This window comes from Pristiophorus japonicus, chromosome 8, assembly GCF_044704955.1.
Source record: "Pristiophorus japonicus isolate sPriJap1 chromosome 8, sPriJap1.hap1, whole genome shotgun sequence".
Taxonomy (NCBI): Eukaryota; Metazoa; Chordata; class Chondrichthyes; family Pristiophoridae; genus Pristiophorus; species Pristiophorus japonicus.
The window spans coordinates 216,909,599-216,930,783 of NC_091984.1; the positions used below are offsets into that span (position 1 = coordinate 216,909,599).

The window sequence follows — 21,185 nt, forward strand, 5'->3', positions numbered from 1 at the left end:
GTCCCTGACGAGGCTGTATACTGCGGGCCCACAACTGGTCAACAGGATAGCTCTGCGCTTATCTGCCAGCGTGGCCGGATCATCGCCTACCAGGTCGTTTGCTACGAAATATTGGTCAAGTCGCTCTGTAAAGGCTTCCCAATCTTCACCCTCTGAGAACTTTTCTAATGCACCAATGTTAGTCATTTTTGCGTGAAACTTCGTAATCTCATCACTAGTTGTTATGTCTTTAATACTCTTATGAATCACTCCATGAGGTCTAGTATTGTACTTGAGCTGTTGTGATCTTAGTCCCATTTGTTGTAACTCCAGAGTGAGGCACAAGCATGGTGGGTAGCCTTTTATACTGGGCCCTGCACACCGATGCAGGTGACCCTCAGGTCTCCTACCACAGTGCCCTCTGCTGGCACACCTTATGTGACTATACAGTTAGTATACATGGTCTACAAACATGACAATAAGCGGATAATGTCAGTGCCCTTCTCTGGATGCAGGATGAAGCATTGGTAGTGATACCTTTGTTTTCGGAGCATACACGACTGGTTGAAGTTTACCCGACTCATTAGCTTGTTGGGTACGCAACCAATTCCATATGACGAAGCATCACAGGCCAATACTAAACGTTTACATGGGTCATAATGTACCAGCAGCTTGTTAGAGCAAAGCAGATTAGTGGCTTTCTCTAAAGCTCTGTCTTGAGACACACCCCACACCCAGTTGTCGTCTTTTCTTAGCAGCATGTGCAGTGGTTCCAATAAGGTGCTCAATTTAGGTAGGAAATTACTGAAATAGTTGAGTAGACCCAAGAACGAAAGCATCTCTGTCACATTCTGCGGCTTGGGTGCATTCTTGACGGCCTTGGTTTTCACGTCTGTGTGCCTGATGCCGTCAGCAGTAATTTTCCTCCCCAGGAATTTGACCTCTGGTGCCATGAAGACACACTTCGAACATTTCAGTCTGAGTCCCACTTTGTCCAGACGATGTAGAACATCTTCCAGGTTTTTCAGATGTTCCTCGGAGTCACGACCTGTGACCAGGATGTCATCTTGGAACATGACAGTTCTGGAACGGACTTCAGTAGACTCTCCATGTTCCTCTGAAATATTGCTGCAGCCGAGCGAATTCCAAAAGGACCTGTGATAAATAAACAGTCCTTTATGCGTGTTAATGCACGTAAATCTCTTCGATGTCTTGACCAGCTCCTGTGTCATGTAGGCCGACGTCAAGTCCAGTTTTGTGAACGACTTCCCTCCGGCTAGCATTGCAAACAAGTCATCAGCCTTCGATAATGGGTACTGATCCAGTTTCAAAACCCTGTTGATCGTAGCCTTGTAGTTGCCACAGATTCTGACTGTGCCATCACTTTTCAGTACAGGAACATTGGGGCTGGCCCATTCATTGAATTCAAACGTTTGATTTTGACCTTCTCCCTCATCATGTACGGAACTGCCCGAGCTTTATGATGGACGGGTCTTGCATCCGAGTCCACGTGGATCTGCACCTTGGCTCCCGTGAAGTTGCCAATGCCTGGTTTGAGCAGCGAGAGGAACTTGCTCAGTATTTGGGCACGTGTATCTTTCGCCGATGACAACGCCTTGATGTCGTTCCAGTCGCATCTGATTTTTTTCAAGCCAGTTCCTGCCGAACAGCTTTGGGCCATTGCCTGGGACAATCCATAGCGGTAACTCGTGAACCGCACCGTCATACGACACTTTAATTGTGGCACTGCCAATCACCGTTATGAGTTCTTTGGTGTATGTGCGCAACTTGGCATTGACTGGACTCAGCCTGGGCCTCACAGCCTTAGTATCCCACAGCTTGTCGAATGACCTCTGGCTCATTATTGATTGACTCGCCCCCGTGTCCAGTTCCATCGATACCAGCACCCCATTAAATTTCACGTTGATCATTATCTGTTTGCTCTTAGTTAGGAACGAGTACAGTCCATACACTTCCTCCTCTGGTATCTCCTTTTGCGTATCCGGATCTGCGCTAGTCTGACCATCATCCTCCACGTGGTGTGTCGCAGCACGCTTGCTCATCTGTGGACACTTGCACTGGAGATGCCCCATTCTCAGACAGCCTTTGCAACTATATTGCTTAAATCGGCACTGCTGGTGCCGATGATTTCCCCCACAACACCAACATGGAGAAATCGGATGCCTTCCCGCTGGCAGACTTTGGGCAGCCACAGGTTTCAAGTACGCAGTCGGGTGGGCCCTGCCATATGCCGCTCTGCCAAACGATGAATCAATCACATTTACAGTACTTGCCAAGTTTCGATTTTTCACTGATATCTGCTTGAGACTTCTATCCATCGTCATGCATGACTGAGCGATTGTGATGGCCCTGTTCAAGTCCTACATCTCCAACGCCAATAGTTTATGCAGGATCACCTCGTGGTTGATGCCGATTACAAAGAAGTCCCGCAGCATGTCTGCCAACACAGCCCCAAACTTACACTGTCCCGCTAGATGTCTCAGGTCGGCAACGAATTCTGCCGCACTTTGGCCCTCTGAATGAACGTGCATATAAAATCTGTATCTCGAGATGATTATGCCTTCGTCTGGCTTAAGGTGGTCCTATACCAGTGTACACAATTCTTCATATGTCTTCTCTGTTGGACTCACAGGCAGGAGTAGATTCTTTATCAGACCATAAATTTTTGGACCGCAAACCGCGAGGAACACCGCCCGGCGCCGATCTGCGTCTCCGACCTCCTCCATTTTGATGGCCACGAAGAACTGGCTCAAATGGCTCACAAAGTCTACCCAATCTTCTCCTTCCACAAATCGCTCCAATAATCCAATTGTGCTCATTTTTGCATACAACGGTTCTTGTTGCCTCGTCGCCAAATGTTGTGTATGCAATAACTGTTAGACTGAGTATTGTTTAACTCCAAAGGATATAATCTTGGCTCTGCTTTATTAAGGTCCAAAGGGCGTATATACAAAATGGCTGGCTTTTTATACTTGGACTGCACATACGTGCGTGCAGCCCAATGGCCTCCAACAGTGATGCCATCTAGTGGCTAGTGATCTCAAAAGTACATACATGACAGGATGAGACATTAAACCGAGGCCCCGTCTGTTTTCTCAGGTGTACGTAAAAGATCCTATTTTGAAGAAGAGCAGGGGAGTTATCCCTGGTATCCTGGCCATTATGTATCCTTCAATCAACATAACAAAAACAGATTATCTGGTCATTATCACATTGCTGTTTGTGGGAGCTTGCTGTGCACAAATTGGCTTCTGCATTTCCTACATTACAAAAGTGACTACACTTCAAAAAGTACTTCATTGGCTGTAAAGCGCTTTGGAACATTTGGTGGTTGTGAAAGGGGCTATATAACTGCAAGCTTGTCTTTTTTACACATTCAAAAAGGCACCCAACAGCATCTACAAGTTCCATATATCATCTTCAACTGTGCAGTGCAGTGACACCTTTTGGTGTAAATTTTATTGCAGTGTTTGGCAAACACAGAAAAAAAATTGCCAGGCACTTTTTGTTAAAGATTGTGCCAGTTTTATGGAGAAATAGGTTTTTTAATTTGCTGAAATGGAAAGGTGTACTTTTATTAAAAAAATGCAAATTTACAAATCATATTCTTTTCAAATTGCTTCAGCTCATCTCCAACCTTGCTGCGTTTGTCTGCCCCTAGCTCAGCTGGAGTGATGGACTCAATCATCATCATCATCAAAGGCAGTCCCTCGGAATCGAGGAAGACTTGCTTCCACTCTTTACATGAGTTCTTAGGTGGCTGTACAGTCCAATACAAGAACCACAGTCTCTGTCACAGGTGGCACAAAAAGTCGTTGAGGGAAAGGGTGGGTGGGACTGGTTTGCCGCACGCTCTTTCTGCTGCCTGCACTTGATTTCTGCATGCTCTCGGCGACCTGACTCGAGGAGCTCAGCGCCCTCCCGGATGCACTTCCTCCACTTAGGGCGGTCTTTGGCCAGGGACTCCCAGGTGTCAATGGGGATGTCGCACTTTATCAGGGAGGCTTTGAGGGGGTCCTTGTAATGTTTCCGCTCCCCATCTTTGGCTCGTTTGCTGTGAAGAAGTTCCAAGTAGAGCGCTTGTTTTGGGAGTCTCGTGTCTGGCATGCGAACAATGTGGCCTGCCCAATGGAACTGATCAAGTGTGGTCAGTGCTTCGATGCTGGCCTGGACGAGGACGCTAATCAGTATCTGTCTCACAGGTATGTGAACAGAAGGAGGATCGGATTGCAGGTCCGTGTAAAAGCTTGATTGCAGTCTTCTCTGCCTATACATGTCGAGAATGCCAGTATCGGCAAGGTAATAGGAATGTGACTCTGTTTAGAACTTATTGCAAATTTGTTTCTATTATATATTGTGGCCTAACATATTGGTGATTGGAGAATCATAATGTCGGAGAGATTACTGCCATCAATTGCAGGGTAGCAATAGTACTACTCCTTCAGAGGGTATTAATTAAATATACTCTAGTGCAGTAAACGTTTTAGTTTGGGAAATGGTGTATAGCATTCTGATAACATGGAGATTCAGGATGCTTTAAAGAGACCTGAATGTGACAAGATTCTGTTACAGACAGCTGCAACCGATAGATTAGTGCTCGTAGTGACAGAACATTATACACATATATCAAGATATAGTGTTGCAAAATTAACAGTATACACTTATAGTTTAGGATAATAACATAATACACTTATAATAAAGGACAATAACATTCATAGAACTATAGAATCATAGAATGATACAGCACATTAGGAGGCCATTCTGCCCATCATGCCTGTGCCGGCTCTTTGAAAGAGCTATCCAATTAGTCCCCTTCCCTTGCTCTTTTTCCATAGCCCTGTAAATTTTATCCCTTCAAGTAGTTATCCAATTCCTTTTTGAAAGTTATTATTGAATCTGCTTCCATCACCCTTTCAGGCAGTGCCTAAACTTCGAAAAGTAGTCCATTGGTTATAAACCATTTGAGGATGTGATGTGATGCTGCAAGTTTTTTCTTTCTTTTTTATAACCAATTTGCCAATCAGTGTAAAGAATCCTAACAGTACAAATAAAAAAAGAATTTGCAATTATATTCACCTTTCACATCTTCAGGAGGCCGCAATGATATTATAAAACATTGGTTAGGCCAGAGTTAGGGTATTTTAGCCATTAAAGCTATCGAGAGCATACTACATTGATTCACCAGCATGATGCTAGGGATTGAGATACTGTAGTACTGAAGAGAAACTTGAGATAATAGGACAATTTCCATTGGAGTAGAGAAAGTTAAGGGGAGATTCATTTGAGGTTTTTTAAATTATGAAGAGTTTTGATAGTAAATAGTGAAAGACTCTTTATTCTGGTTGGGTCATCTACAACAAGGGGTTAATCAATTTTAAATTATCACTAAGAAAATAAGTAGAGCGGTTAGGAGAAAGTTTTTTACATGGAGAATTGTTAAGAGCACGCATTGCTTTGCCACAGGGAATGGTTGAGGCAGAGACCCAACCTGAGGCAGTGCGTTCAGTCACTGCTGATAACCTATACATCAGATATCAGATTCATCAGTGATGCCCATTCAGGGCAGGAAAGCTATTTATGCGAAATGTTTCATAGGAACATAGGAACAGGAGTAGACCATTGAGCCCCTTGAGCCTGTTCTACCATTCAATGAGATCATGGCTGATCTGTGACCAAACTCCATATATCCGCCCATATCCCTTAATACCTTTGGTTAACAAAAATCTATCAATATCCAATTTTAAATTAATAATTGATCTTGTATCCATTTTCAGAAGAGAGTTCAAAACTTCTACCACCCTTTGTGTGCAGAAGTGTTTCCTAATTTCACTCCTGAAAGGTCTCGCTCTAATTGTTAGACTATGCCCTTAGTCCTCGAATCCCCAACCAGCCGAAATAGTTTCTCTCCATCTACCCTATCCGTTCCCTTTAATATCTTGAAAACTTAAATCAGATCACCCCTTAACCTTTTAAATTCTAGGAAATTGTCATGTATGTACATTCTGTTTGTAGCCACCAGATGGCGTCATTGTTGGAGGCCATTGAGCAGCACACACATGGTGCTGCTCAGGTATAAAAGGCCAGCCATTTTGAGAGTCAGGCACATGGGCCTAAATAAGGTTGTACCTTGCTTAGTTAAACAGTACACAGTTTGAACCTTTATTGCATACATAACATTTGGCGACGAGAATACAAGAACCTTTGTTTGCAAAATGAGCACGATTGGATTTTTAGAGCGATTCGTGGAGGGAGAAGAACGGGCAGACTTTGTGAGCCGTTTGAACCAATAGTTCGTGGCCAACAAAATGAAATGGGTCGACGATGCAGATCGGCGCTGGGCCGTGTTCCTCACTGTGTGTGGTTCAAAGATCTACGGTCTGATAAAGAATCTATTCATGCCTAGTGCTCCAACAGAGAAAATGTACAAGAAGTTGTGTACATTGATACGGGAGCACCTCAAGCCAGACGATGGCATCATCATCTCGAGATACAGGTTTTATACACACTTTCGATCGGTATCAACCACGAGGTGATCCTGCGCAAACTTCTGGCGATGGAGGAGTTGGATTTAAAAAGGGCCATCCAGATCGCTAAATCATGTACGACGACAGACAGGAGTCTAAAGCAAATAGCGGTGAAGAACTGAACCTTGGCAAGTACTGTAACTGCGATTTATTCGGCGTTCGGCAGAGCGGCACATGGCAGGGTCTATCCGGCTGCATTCGTGAAACCTGTGGCTGCCCAAAGTCCACCAGCAGGAATGTATCCGACTTCTCCATGTTGGCATTGTGGGGAAATCATTGGCACCAGCAGTGCCGATTTAAGCAATATAGTTCCAAAGGCTGTCTGAGAGTGGGGCATCTCCAACGCAAGTGTCCGCAGATGAGCAAGCGAGCTGCGACACACCACATGGAGGATGAGAGTCAGACTAGCCAATCCGGATACGCAATCCGAGATGCCAGAGGTGGAAGTGTATGGACTGTACTCCTTCATAACCAAGAGTAAACCAATTTTGATTAATGTGAAGTTTAACGGGATACCGGTATTGATGGAACTGGAATTGATGGGGACGAGTCAAGCGATCATCAAAGAGAGGGCATTTAATAAGCTATGGGATACTAAGACTGTGAGGCCCAGGCTGAGCCCTGTTAACGCCAAGCTGCGCGTGTACACCAAAGAACTGATAAAGGTGATTGGCAGTGAACAAATTAATTTGTCGTATAATGGTGCGGTTCACAAGTTACCGCTGTGAATTGTTCCAGGCAATGGCCCAACGCTGCTCGGCAGGAGCTGGTGGAGAAAATCAGATGCGACTGTAACGACATAAAGGCGTTGTCGTCGGAGGAAGATACATGTGCCCAAGTATTGAGCAAGTTCCCCTCACTGTTCGAACTGGGTATCGGCAACTTCACGGGAGCCAAGTGGACTCAGATGCAAGACAAGTCCATCATAAAGCTCGGGCAGTGCCGTTATGATGAGGAAGAAGATCGAAATTGAACTGGACAGACTCCAGGGTGAAGGGATCATATCACCGGTCGAATTTAATGAATGGACCAGCCCCATTGTTCCTGTGCTGAAAAGTGATGACACAGTCAGAATCTGTGGAGACTACAAGGCTCAACAGGGTTTCGAAACAAGATCAGCACCTGTTACCGAAGGCTGATGACTTGTTTGCGATGCTAGCCAGAGGGACGTCGTTCACAAAACTGGACTTGACGTCGGCCTATATACGCAGGAGTTGGTCGCGACGTCGAAGAGACTTATGTGCATTAACACGCACGAAGGACTATTTATTTACCACAGGTGCCCTTTTGGATTGCTTGGCTGCAGCAATATTCCAGAGGAATATGGAAAGTCTACTGAAGTCCGTTCCTAGAACCGTCGTGTTCCAAGATGACATCCTGATCACCGGTCGTGACTCCAAGGAACATCTGAACAACTTGGAAGAAGTTCTACTGCGTTTGGATAGAGTGGTACTCAGACTGAAACTCGAAGTGTGACTTTATGGCACCGGAGGTCGAATTCCTCAGGAGGAAAATCGCCGCTGATGGCATCAGACCTATTGACGTGAAAACCAAGGTCATCAAGAATGCACACAAGCCACATTCGTTCCTGGGTCTACTCAACTACTTTGGTAACTTCCTACCTGAATTAAGCACCTTACTATAACCACTGCACACGCTATTGAGAAAAGGCGACAACTGGATGTGGGGCGCATCGCAAGACAGAGCTTTCGAGAAAGCCACCAATCTGCTTTGCTCGAACAAGCTGCTGGTACATTATGACCCATGTAAACATTTAGTTTTGGCCCGTGACGCATCGTCATATGGAATTGGTTGCGTACTCCAACAAGCCAATGAGTCGGGGAAACTTCAACCTGTCGCGTAAGCATCGAAAAGTTTGTCGAAAGCAGAAAGAGACTACAGTATGTAGAAAAAGAAGCTTTAGCTGTATGGTGTTAAAAAGATGCATCAATACCTGTTCGGACTGTGGTTTAGAGACTGATCATAAGCCGCTCATTTGATTGTTTTCTGAGAGCAAAGGTATCAATACCAACGCTTTATCCCGCATCCAAAGATGGGCGCTGACATTATCTGCCTATGATTATGTCATTCGCCACAGACCTGGCACAGAGAATTGTGCCGATGCTTTGAGCTGGTTGCCGTTGCCCACACCGGAGGTGGAAGCGCCACAACCGGCAGATCTAATGTTAATCATGGGTGCTTTTGAGAGTGAAGGAGCCCCTGTCACGGCTCAACAAGTTAAGACCTGGACCAGCCAGGACCAGATTTTATCGGTGGTGAAGGGTTGCATCCTCAAAGGGGATTGGCCATACCTAAGCAAATGTGCGAGGAGACCAAACCGTACATTCGTCGCAAGGACGAACTGTGTTTCAAGCAGATTGCATATTGTGGGGCAATCGCGTTGTAATGCCCAAGAAAGGAAGAGAGAAGTTCGAGCATGAGTTACACAGCACACATCCTGGTATTATGATGATGAAGGTCATCACCAGGTCCCATGTATGATGGCCAGGAATTGACTCTGAGCTGGAAGCATGCATGCATCAGTGCAACACTTGCATGCAGCTCAGCAAAGCACCAGCAGATTCGCCACTGAGTCTGTGATTGTGGCCATCGAAACCTTGGTCCAGGATCCATGTAGATTTTGCAGGTCCCTTCCTAGACAAGATGTTTTTAGTGGTGGTGGACCTTATTCGAAGTGGATAGAATGCATAATCATGTCATCCAGCACGTCCACGGCAAACATAGAGAATCTCAATGTCATGTTCGCGACACATGGTCTGCCTGACATAGTGGTGAGCGACAATGGGTTGTGCTTCACCAGTCAGGAGTTTCAGGAGTTTGTGAAACTTAATGGCATAAAACATGTTAGGTCAGCACCGTTCAAGCCTGCGTCCAATGGGCAAGCTGAACATGCAGTACAAATTATCAAGCAAAGCATGAGGAGAGTAACCCAAGGGTCACTGCAGACCCGTTTGTCCTGCATACTGCTGAGTTACAGGACAAGACCCCACACACTCATCGGGGTCTCGCCTGCTGAACTCATGATGAAAAGAAATCTTAAGGCCAAGCTATCTCTGGTACACCTGGATTTAAATAATCATGTTGAATACAGAAGACAAAGTCAACAAGGGTACCACTATCGCGCAACTGTGTCACGCGAGATTTCTGTTAATGATCCTGTATATGTGTTGAACTATGGTCAGGGTTCCAAATGGATCGCTGGTACGGTCATGGCCAAGGAGGGCAACAGAGTATTCGTTATTAAGCTCAAGAATGGGCAAACTTGCAGGAAACACATGGATCAGACAAAGCTGAGGCACACAGACGAGCCAGAACAGTCGGATGGAGAAACACTGACGACCAACCAACCTACCAGCAGTCTTCAGAAGACTCAGCGGTCATCAGTGAACCTGGAATTTCCATCACGGACTCGTTCAATAAAAACGGATTTGCAATTCCTGACATGGCCACTGCCACCCTCAACAAGTCAGCAGCACGCACGCAACCAGCACGCACATGGTGCTGCTCAGGTATAAAAGGCCAGCCATTTTGAGAGTCAGGCACTTTGGGCCTAAATAAAGCAGAGCCAAGGTTGTACCTTGATTAGTTAAACAGTACTCAGTTTGAACTTTTATTGCATACAGAACAGAAATACAACCCTAATTTGTGTAATCTCTCCTCATAACTTAACCCTTGAAGTCCAGGTATCATTCTGGCAAACCTACACTGTACTCCCTCCAAGGCCAATATATCCTCCTAAGGTGTGGTGCCCAGAATTATTCACAGTACACCAGGTGTGGTCTAAGCATGATTTTGTACAGCTGCAGCATAACTTCTACCCCCTTGCATTCTAGTCCTCTAGATATAAAAGCCAGCATTCCACGAGCCTTTTTGATTATTTTCTGTGCCTGTTCATGGCATTTTAATGATCTATGTACCTGGACCTCCAAATCTCTTTGGACCTCCACTTTTTTTAGCTTTTCACCATTTAGGAAATACCCTCCAAAGTGGAGGACTTCACTTTTGCCAACATTGAAATCTATTTGCCACAGTTTTGTCCATTCACTTAATCTGTCGATATCCCTTTGTAATGTTATGCTTTCATCTACACTGCCTCCAATGCCACGTATCTTTGTGCCATTGGCAAATTTGGAAATATGACACTCTATGCCTTCATCTATGTCATTAATAAATACTGTGAATAGTTGAGGACCCAACACAGATCCCTGCGGGACACCACTAGTCACATCCTTCCAATTAGAGTACCTACCCATTATCCCTCCTGCCTGTTTCCTGTCACTCAGCCAATTTCCTAACCAGGTCAATAATGTGCCCTATATTCTGTGGGCTTCTACCTTGGTTAACAGTCTCTTATGTGGGACTTTATCAAATGCCTTCTGGAAGTCCATATAAATAACATCCATAGACATTCACCTGTCCGCTACTTCAGTCACCTCCTCAAAAAATTCAATCAGGTCCATCAGGCATGACCTACCTTTTACAAATCCATGCTGGCTCTCTCTGATCAGCTGAAAATTTTCACAGTGTTCTGTCACCCTATCCTTAATTATAGACTCTGGTAATTTCCCGACAACAGATGTTAGGCTAACTGGTTTATAATTCCCTGGTTTCCCTCTCGCCATTCTTAAATAGCAGAGTGACATGCACAATTTTCCAATCCACAGGAATGGTGCCTGAATCGAGAGGACTTTAGAAGATTATAATTCGGGCATCTGCAATGTGCTCACCCACTTCCTTTAAAACCCTGGGATGGAAACCATATGGTCCCGGGGTTTTGTCATGCTATAGTGCGATTATTTTCTTCATTACTGTTATTTTACTTAAATTAATTTTATTGAGTCCCTGTCCCTGATTCAATATTAGTTTCCTTGGGATTTCTGGCATGCTATCCTCGTCCTCTATTGTAAATACTGACGCAAAGTATCCACTGAAATTTACAATAACAAGGATAACTGTTAAAGCTGTGGTTTTACATTGAATTAGATGACAAATTAAATATGGGCTTGTATTTAATGTTCTGTATAGTTAATATCTAAAATCACAAAGAGTAATAATATTGGGTATTATGACAATTCTGTGCCATACGGTTTGGACTGCCATAATTGCTGCTGATACTACAAGCTTTCTCTTTCTTAAAAGGAAGTTTCACTTTTGCATAGAGCAGTGGATATGTGAAATGGACTACTAGCGGAAGCAGTTAATGTTGTGTTCATTTGTACATTTTAGAGACAGCTGAATGAATATCTGGCCAGGGTTAGGATTGAGGATTATTTGGGGTGTAGTAAGAGATAATAGAACATTTAGGGGCCGAAATTGCCCTTTTTCATAGCTCCTTTAGCCCTCCGGGTCATATTGGTGATATCGCCCGGGGGAGGAGGGTGCTCGCACCCCTGGGAAAATTGCCCTGGAGGTTTGGGGGGGGTGCTGCGCCAGTTGCACCGCACCCCATGATTGGCGCCCCGGGCTGGCATACACCCGGCGATGACGTCATCGCCATGTGCGACGACCCCTTTACGTCCTGCAGGGAAATATTGCACCGCGAGCTGCGAGGCTGGCACTGGCCGATGCCAACGCCAGCTTCACGGGGCGCGACATCTGCCGCTGTGGCACCCCTTAAAGGGAAGGCCTTTAGCGCCTGGGCCGCCATTTTATTTTGTCGTTCGACTCTTGCGTCGGCCTGACAATGGTGACCCTCGCGTAACTGGGCCATCATAATGCAGCCCGACACTCTGTTTTGGGTGCCGGGCCAATGGCCTGGTTGATCGCATCCCTCGTGGCCCAGTGGCTGGCCACTAAAGGGCCTGCAGAGTACACATTGGCCCTCGCCTTTAAATGAAAGGAAGGGTCATTGTAGCGTGTCAGCACTACGTGGATGCCCCATGTACGCTGGCCTCAGTGCAGCGCTGGATTCAGCACCACGCTGCCGCCCCAGGAGACAGCGCTCCGCTTCTTTTGAGGGGTACACAGCCCAATTCCACGTGGGGGTTGCGACTTCCGGGCCAGGTGATAAATGTCCCGGCCCCGGAAGGTTACCACCCCCAATCGGGGTGAGGGGCGATTTCACCCCCTCATTGTTTCTCAGCTGCTGGGACCAGAGAACTGCCTGCCTAAGGTGGGAACCTGGTCAAGGTTGAATTTTGTGGAGTATGGGGATGGATTGATATTCAGGAGCTTTGATTGATTTGCCTTTGTGGGGAGCAAGATGATGGGATACATTATACATAAGAACATAAGAACTAGGAGCAGGAGTAGGCCATACGGCCCCTCGAGCCCGCTCCACTCCATTTAATACGATCATGGCTGATCCGATCATGAACTCAGGTTCACTTCCCCACCGCTCCCCATAATCCCTTATTCCCTTATCGGTTAAGAAACTATCTATCTCTGTCTTAAATTTATTCAATGACCCAGCTTCCACAGCTCTCTGAGGCAGCGAATTCCACAGATTTACAACCCTCTGAGAGAAGAAGTTCCTCTTCATTTCAGTTTTAAATGGGCGGCCCCTTATTCTAAGATTATGCCCTCTAGTTCTAGTCTTCTATCAGTGGAAACATCCTCTCTGCATCCACCTTGTCAAGCCCCCTCATAATCTTATACGTTTCGATAAGATCACCTCTCATTCTTCTGAATTCCAATGAGTAGAGGCCCAACCTACTCAACCTTTCCTCATAAGTTAACCCCCTCATCTCTGGATTCAACCAAGTGAACCTTCTCTGAACTGCCTCCAAAGCAAGTATATCCTTTCTTAAATATGGAAACCAAAACCGTTCGCAGTATTCCAGGTGTAGCCTCACCAATACCCTGTATAACTGTAGCAAAACTTCCCTGCTTTTATACTGCATCCCATAGTCTCAGTAAACCATTCTTACTCAGTACAGCCGAACTAAAACTATTCAGTTTGTATTCTGGACATTCAAATGTCCAGCCCAGATTGTTCTTCATTACAGCCCTGCACTGACACACAGTGGCCACACTGTTGTGTGACAAGAGATAAAGATGAGCAACATAAGCAGCTACAGATTCCACCTTTTCTCAGCCTTGGATCTTTTTACATAATTGTTAAGTAAATGGCCAGCTCCCTTAAGAACAGTTTAGCACAATGTTAGAAACCTGTTCAAGGACCAACTGTGACGAACTGTGCGAAAACCTATTCATCTAGTTGAACGGCTCAGCTTTGCATAGATGATCAAATAGTCAAATTTTGTATTGAAAAAGATTGTTCTACATTGCTAGCTATATAGTGTTATATGGTATACACAGAATACATTGGGACCCTCTGGTCATGTTTAAGGTTTGCAAGTGAATTATGGCTTAGTGGTTAAATAAATCTCTTCCAAGGTATACACATGGATTTAAATTGGTAGATAGATGTAATTTCCCCTCTCCCCAACAAAGACACTGACTTTTGTTGAGCTTTGGTTCACTGGGTCCTGATCACCGTCTGGTGTCCTGCCCAATTCATTCCACTGTAGGGAGCATCACAGTTGACCCACACCAGACGCACACTTTCCAGCACAGACCATTGGACAGTGATCAAGAGTAAAAACCCAGGCTGATTTATATTTCATAGCCCAGGGATGCTGAGGTAAATTGTAGCCTGTTACTGCCTCCCTCTCCTCAGCCGAGAATAGTTTACTCAGTACAGATTGGGAGGCATTCTTTTTTGAGAGAATCTTTCCAACAGAATCTCGCTGTTGTCAGCATCCAACAGAATCAATCTGGTGGGAAATCCGATCTTTGCATCCTTCCCTCCAGCTCCCTTCTGTTGTTAACGTGTAAAAAGAAAGACGCATAATAGAGAAGGTGAGTTTGAAGTGCGGGATTTTATTGAATTGGCTCAGCTGTTGTATTCATACAGAATACTGTGGGGAAGCGTTCATTTAACCTGTGGTTAGGAATTTAGCAGCAAATCAGTGAGAAACTGATGGCAGGAAGCTTAGGAGCAGAAGTGCCTTTCAATTAGTGGGATGGAAGATTCCCCTCTGGTGCCACTGCATATCCCTAATACGTCTGACAGACTGGATCTGAGCCTGCTGGGCTCCAAATTCGTTATTGTCCTTGTATTCTCTCTTCTCAAGCAGGTACTGGTAGCCTCTGTAGCCTGGGTACTGGTAGCCGACCCATCTGGAAGAAATACGTAAACAGGAGTTACTGAAAGACGAATACCACAAATCTCATCCTCTCAGGCACAGGAAGTCCAAAGGAAAGACCCTCATCCCTGCAACCCCAAGGTCAGTGATGAGTTAACTGATCTCAGCTGGGACAGTATGTGAGCTGTTACAACTGGCCCCACAACAATCACCAAGGCATTATCTCTTGATCAGGGACATCAGGGGAGGACAGGATTGAATGGTTAAATACCCAGTTGATGTTCACTGTGTAAGTTGCACATGGAAAATGGTCACTTGGGTGGTAATGTACCCAGCAAGAGTCAATACTGTCCAGAAAGGAGGGAGAAATTGGCAATATTAAATCCCTCTCTCCCCCCAGGTCAAGGTGCTCCATACAAGAAAGAAACGTGTATTTATATAGCGCCTTTCACGATCACCAGACGTCTCAAAGCGCTTTACAGCCAATGAAGTACTTTTTGAAGTGTATTCACTGTTGTAATGTAGGAAACGCAGCAGCCAATTTGGGCATAGCAAGCTCCCAGCAATGTGATAATGACCAGATAATCTGTTTTAGTGATGTTGATTGGGGGATAAATATTCAAAGTGATTATCTACATGAACATTTTGTAGTCTTCTGCGCAAGCGCACAGTATCCCGAAGCTGCACATGCACACCCGATTCCCTGATTCCCATTTACCAAGGCTGCACATGCACAGTACCCCACAGTTATGGCCTGCAGTGCAGCGCAGGTCACACTTACATTAAGCTCCGTGGGAGGCGGCCGGCCAGGGGATCCATTTTGGCCGAGGGTAGAAGAGAGGATCAGATGGAGAGAGAGAGAGGGAATCAGGGGGTGAGAAGGGAAGGGAGAGAAGAGGGAATCAGAAGGGAGAGGTCAGGAATGGGGGGGAGGGGCTGGGGAGAGGAGGTCAAGAAAGGGGAGGAAAGGAAACGGGGGTGGGGAGGGGGGGTGTAGAATATCAGAAACCTGGGGAGACAAGGCCAGGAACTTGGGCAGCAGGGGTAGAATCATGTTTACGGGTAGGAGAAGGTCTTAACCTGCGAGAGTGAGCCCCGTCTGTTCCAAGTGAGCTCTGTTCTGTCTGGAGACGGCAGTCAGAATGGCTCGATTTACACTTTGCAATGTAACTGATTACATAGACAGGGAGGATCTATTCACACATTACAGAAAACTGTTGGGTGTGCCTTTTCCTCCAAGGGAATCAATCAGCAATCAGGACTTGTCATCCAAGGGGACCAATCAGAGCTTTTGGTGTAGCAAATAAACACATCCATAAATATTGGCCAGGAGACCTCTGCTCTTCTTTGAAGTAGTGCCATGGGATCTTTTATGTCCACCTGAGAGAAGAGAGAGCAAACGGGGCTATCGGTTTAACGTCTCAACCAAAAGACGGCACCTTCGACAGTGCAGCACTCCCTCAGCATTGCACTGGAGTGTCACGCTAGATTTTTGTGCTCAATCCCTGGAGCGGGACTTGAACCCACAACCTTCTGATTCAGAGGCGAGGGACACAGCTGACACAAGGGTTGAACCTTTCCAGAAAAGAAGAAATCCAGTCCAAGAAATACACCACTGTGCAGGTCAACCAAAGAACAGTTTTTTGGCATTGAAGAAGATATCTGTAGGCTGGATTATTGATTTCACTGATGGCTGTGAGGAGCTAATGTGTCAGCCATGGCTCAGTGGTAGCACTCTTACCTCTGATTCAGAAGATCGTGGGCTCAAGCCCCACTCAGAGACTTGAGCACATAATCTGGTCTGACACTTTAGTGCAGTACTGAGGGAGTGCTGCACTGTCGCAGGTGCCGTCTTTTGGATGAAATGTTAAATCGAGGTCTTGTCTGACCTCTAAGGTGGAGGATCCCTTAACCATCACTAATACAGATTATCTGGCCATTTTTCTCATTGCTGTTTGTGAGATCCTGCTGTGCACACATTGTCTGATGCGTTTCCCCACCTTGCAACAGTGACTACACTTGAAAGATTATTTCATTAATTTAAAGTGCTTTGAAATGTTGTGATAGGTACTATATAAAAGAAAAGTTATTTCTTTTAATTAGCTTTTATGAGGAGGGGAAAAAAATCAAAAACATGAGGAGGTAACAAATATATATAAAAACCTCCCGACATAAAAAAAGGAATGGGGAAACATTTCCATGGGATTCTCCCAATCTCTCTCAATAACTTCAGTGGAAACCCTGGAGAAATGGCATAAATGGTCATTTACGTTGTTTCTCCAGGGGTTCTGCCAATCTCCCATCAGAGAACCCCACATGGAAATTCCAGGCGATTGTAATAATGATAATAGTGGTAATTGGACTAATGTTGTTAGTTCGTGTGTTATCAGAGCTTTGTGTTAGAAAGGCTATGCTAAATGAAGATTGTGTTTAGGTTCCATCTTATACTGAGGACAACATTTTGTGATTAAAAGACAGTATGCAGAATACTGCTGAAACAGGCAATATCTGGAACATGTCCAATCAGCCCAGACTTTCAAGGTCATAAAGATAGTTGTTTATTCTTTGTGTAGTTCTCACCTGGTAGATAAGGAGTAGCTTTTACCCTTCTCCCTAAATGTAGTTAGACAGGCAGCTTATGAGTAAAGGTCGTGTATCTCTACGACAGAGACAGCAAGTCTCTGTATTGCTGAGCTAATGAAAGCTAGCATAAACTAAGGGTAAAAATTATGGGGGGTTAATAATGTACTGGCCTCGAGCTGAGGGTACAATAACCAAACCATTGTAACGCTAAGTTATGGAACATTGAGGGTTGGCCACCCTGCCACTGAGCTCAGCAACTGTAATGTAGAGTTTCCCACAGCCTTTGCATCATTGCGCGTGTTGTCTGTGAGTATAATTTCATCTATAAATCTGTACGCGCAAGACTGTGTTTAGAACTCTCATTTTTGGCACTGAGACAACAGCTCCAAGCTTGTTTCTCTAGCGTGTCTTGCTATTTGGTCAGAACTATGGAAGTAGTGCTTTGCATTCCTGACATCAACGCAATTCCTGAACATGCCAAAGGCCTCGAACAATCTGTCTTTCATTCTTTTCTTTCATCTCTAGGGCTACCACCTGTCCAGTTTTGAACTGGATAGTTTGGGTTTCAAGTGGGAGGTCTGAAATATTTTTAATGCAAACCAAATCCAAAGTATATTTTCTCTACTTCTATGTTTCATGATATGGAGGTATTAAGGTTATAGGAGCATAGGAACAGGATTAGGCCATTTACCTCCTCGAGCCTGTTTCACCCTTCATTGAGATCATGGCTGATCTATGATCTAATCCATATGCCCACCATATTTGCCCCATATTCCTTAATATCTTTGGTTAACAAAAATCTCTCAATCTCAGATTTAAAGTTAAAAATTCACCTAGCATCAACTACCATTTGCAGAAGAGAGATCCAAACTTCTACCATCCTTTGCATGTAGACATGTTTATTAACTTCACTCCTGAAAGACCTGGCTCTAATTCTTAGGCTATGTCCCCAACCAGCGGATTAAGGTTTTCAAAGAACTTTCTTCAGCAGCAAAGCACAGTTTGGAACCAGAGCCATGATGCCATCCCCTGCCCTTCACCCATCTGGGTTTGCAACTGGGAAAGGCTGGCAAACCTTTTCACGTTGGAATTTTACCAATGTAGGTGTTCTCTCGGTGGAAGATATGCTAAAAGCAGCTGGGGTACCAAGTAACGCTATACCCTGCATTAAGAAAATAATCACTTGTCTGGTGAGATCACTCAAAGGGGGTAATTTCCCAACACATTGATGGCCCATCCCCAGTGCATCATTGGAAAATTACTCCCAAATATATCTGATATCAAGTGGAGCCAAAATATGTTAAAACAATAGCTTTTCTAGATGTCCTCTCCCAGTACTCACGTTCCATTCAGAACACGGATGGATGACACTTTCTCCTGGTATCCGTGAGCGTGGAAACTTGGTACATCATCGTCTATGATTTCAATTTTCTTTCCAGTAAAGTTAGGGTTTTCATAAAGTATGATCTTGTGTTCATGTCCATCCTGTCGATGCAATGGCATAAAACTGTAAGTCCTTTTCAGAATAGGAATTCAGTCATTCACAATGCCTAAAAATCAATTAATGGCCACCCTTTGATTTTTATTTTCAATTTCCTCCCTTATTTTCTCCCCTCCTACGTGAAGGCACTGCCTCATAGTAGAGTGTGGTTTCACAATTGCCAGCAGCCCTCCCGTACCTCAGCTAAGTGACCACGCCTCATGTGTGAATTATGACAGTAAACAACTGTAAGGTATTTGACTTTGGGGGATCATAGTCAAGTTCAACTCTATCCTCATCCAGTGTCCATATGTATACTTTTCAGTGAGCATTAATGGGTTTAGATCAGGAACGAGAATCCTAATTTCTCCCTTCTCTCGACTGGCAATAATGAAGCAAATTCTAGAATCTGACTGCTGTCTGGATAAGATCACAGACTAGAGATGGAAGCTGGGACCTTCCTGATCTCTATGGTTCAGGATGACATGAGGAGGTGCATTTATAAACTAGGCCATCAGGCCATTCTAACTATTATCCAGAGTGGCAACATTTATAATAACTACTAGTCCACTCTCCTAGCCATTAAACTGAATGTAAAGTCCAGATCACTAACTATTTCTGCTACATTTTTCTGATCATTGAATTCACATTGACAGGTTAAATGCCAGAAGGGATTATTTACCAATAAGCCAGAGATTCAAGTATGCAAACAGTGAGTAGCACTTCACCCCTTAGCCTCCTTAATAAAAAGGAACATCATATAGTTATGTAATGCATGATGTGATTGATTCTTAACCCATCTTGTATAATAACAAATGGAGGTGTTTATATTTGTAGGAAATAATAATTGTTTTCATAATGATGAGATAATGAATAATGATTAGAATCAAACCCTCCCTCTCACCATCTGATTGTTCCCCTCCCTAGTCCAGACGTTCCAAGGACAATTATATCACCTCATCTTCTGCCGTGCTTGAGATCAGCTAGCTCAACATAGACTGAAATGGAACTTGCTACCTTCCTTATCTATGAGGCTGAGCAGCACATCAGACAGACATTTGGGGGTTCCACATTTCTGCTGGTCTGATTCTGTTTGGTTGGGGTTGCCTTCTGTTTTAGCTGTGCGATCAATACCAACATACCAGTTTTATGGGTTTGAAGGAGGCGAGACTATCGCTCCTGCGGCTGTTTGTCCAGGTATCCCAGCGGGGATATTCTCCTTTCTCAAAGACAAACTGTTCACCCTTACATCCTGCCTGCTCATAGCCAACCCATCTGAAAATAAAACAAAGCAGATTTGGTGTCAGACATCTATGAATGTTATCTACCTTATTTGGTGACAGGTGGTCTAGTGCTGTTACTACCAATTACAGAGTCCAGAATGTTTTATTCAAATTTAGATATCCCTCAAAGTAATGATCTTCACATTTCAGTTTTCTACTACAAACACATTTGAGGTGTTTAAATGGGTTGACACCTTCATGAAAATAATGGAAAGAACAATGTCCTATGAACATGTTAAGCATTGGCTACTAATATTGTCGTCATTTCTCTGCTATTATTCACCAGATTCCATTTTTAGCCAGTTTTTTCCCATTCACCATATGTGCACAGTTATAGATATGTGTCCTTGTAGCCTACCAATGCCCACATTTGCCCTTTGTTACCCTTATGTCTGGCTACTATTTCTCTAGTGTATTTGTTCATTTGACCTCAAGCTCTCCAGACTCTCCTGCAATCCCCCCCCCCCCCACCCCCTGCCCCCCAATTGTTTGTGCGGAGCTTAAACACCAGTACAAACCAGTTGGGCTGAATGACCTGTTTTTGTGCTGTAATACTCACGGTCCACTGTGCACCACAAGGGAGCTAACTTTCCCCAATCCAGCCTCTTTCAAGTTGGGACAGGGGCCACTTATCTCATGGAAACGGCCCTGGAAATTCTCCTGCTCAAACAGGACAATCTGAAACAGTGCAATAAAATAGGATTCAGGATAGTCATTCCATTATTTTAAATAAGAAATAGAGAAACGAATTCAAATAATTTTTGAGATTGAAAAGCAAATAGCTCAGAGAGCAGCATCCCATTGTCCCAGTTTAAGCAGAACAGAGTGGAGGACACAAAATGTATAGATAAATAGGTAGATATGAAAGAAGAAAGCAATGAACCAACCTTGTGGGCAACTGTGGAGGTGGGGTGCTGCTTGGGGGTTGGATTCTGTTCAGATGCCATTGTGGCTGGGACTAGATGTGTTTCTGCAAATCTGTAACAGAAGAGACAGAAAGGAGTAAACGGATTACATCTGTCTGATAATTATTGAATCAAACCACAATACTTCATACTTTGAATCAGGAATAAGTCATTGCTATACATTGTTATTTGTTAGATAGGTCGAACATCCACTACAAATGAGTGAGACTTGTTATTAAGATCCTTCATTAATAGAATTGAAACATAAGTTGTCCCTATTTTTCCTTTTTTGATTCCTC

General features: G+C 44.4%; 1 protein-coding gene across 3 annotated transcripts; it reads right to left on the minus strand.

The window, feature by feature from the left end:
- Positions 1–14,441: 14,441 nt before the first annotated feature.
- Positions 14,442–20,928, minus strand: LOC139268996 (beta-crystallin B2-like). 3 transcript variants are annotated; one of them, XM_070887919.1, is made up of 5 exons: positions 20,881–20,928; positions 20,541–20,659; positions 19,841–19,973; positions 18,561–18,703; positions 14,442–14,669 (listed from the first exon to the last, which is right to left on the minus strand). In XM_070887919.1, the coding sequence occupies exons 1-5, from the start codon at positions 20,926–20,928 to the stop codon at positions 14,501–14,503; spliced, it is 612 nt and encodes a 203-aa protein (XP_070744020.1). In that variant the 3' UTR covers positions 14,442–14,500. The 3 variants fall into 3 exon arrangements, with proteins under 3 accessions (XP_070744020.1, XP_070744019.1, XP_070744018.1); XM_070887918.1 differs by having other exon boundaries at positions 20,878–20,928; XM_070887917.1 differs by having other exon boundaries at positions 20,869–20,928.
- Positions 20,929–21,185: the final 257 nt, after the last annotated feature.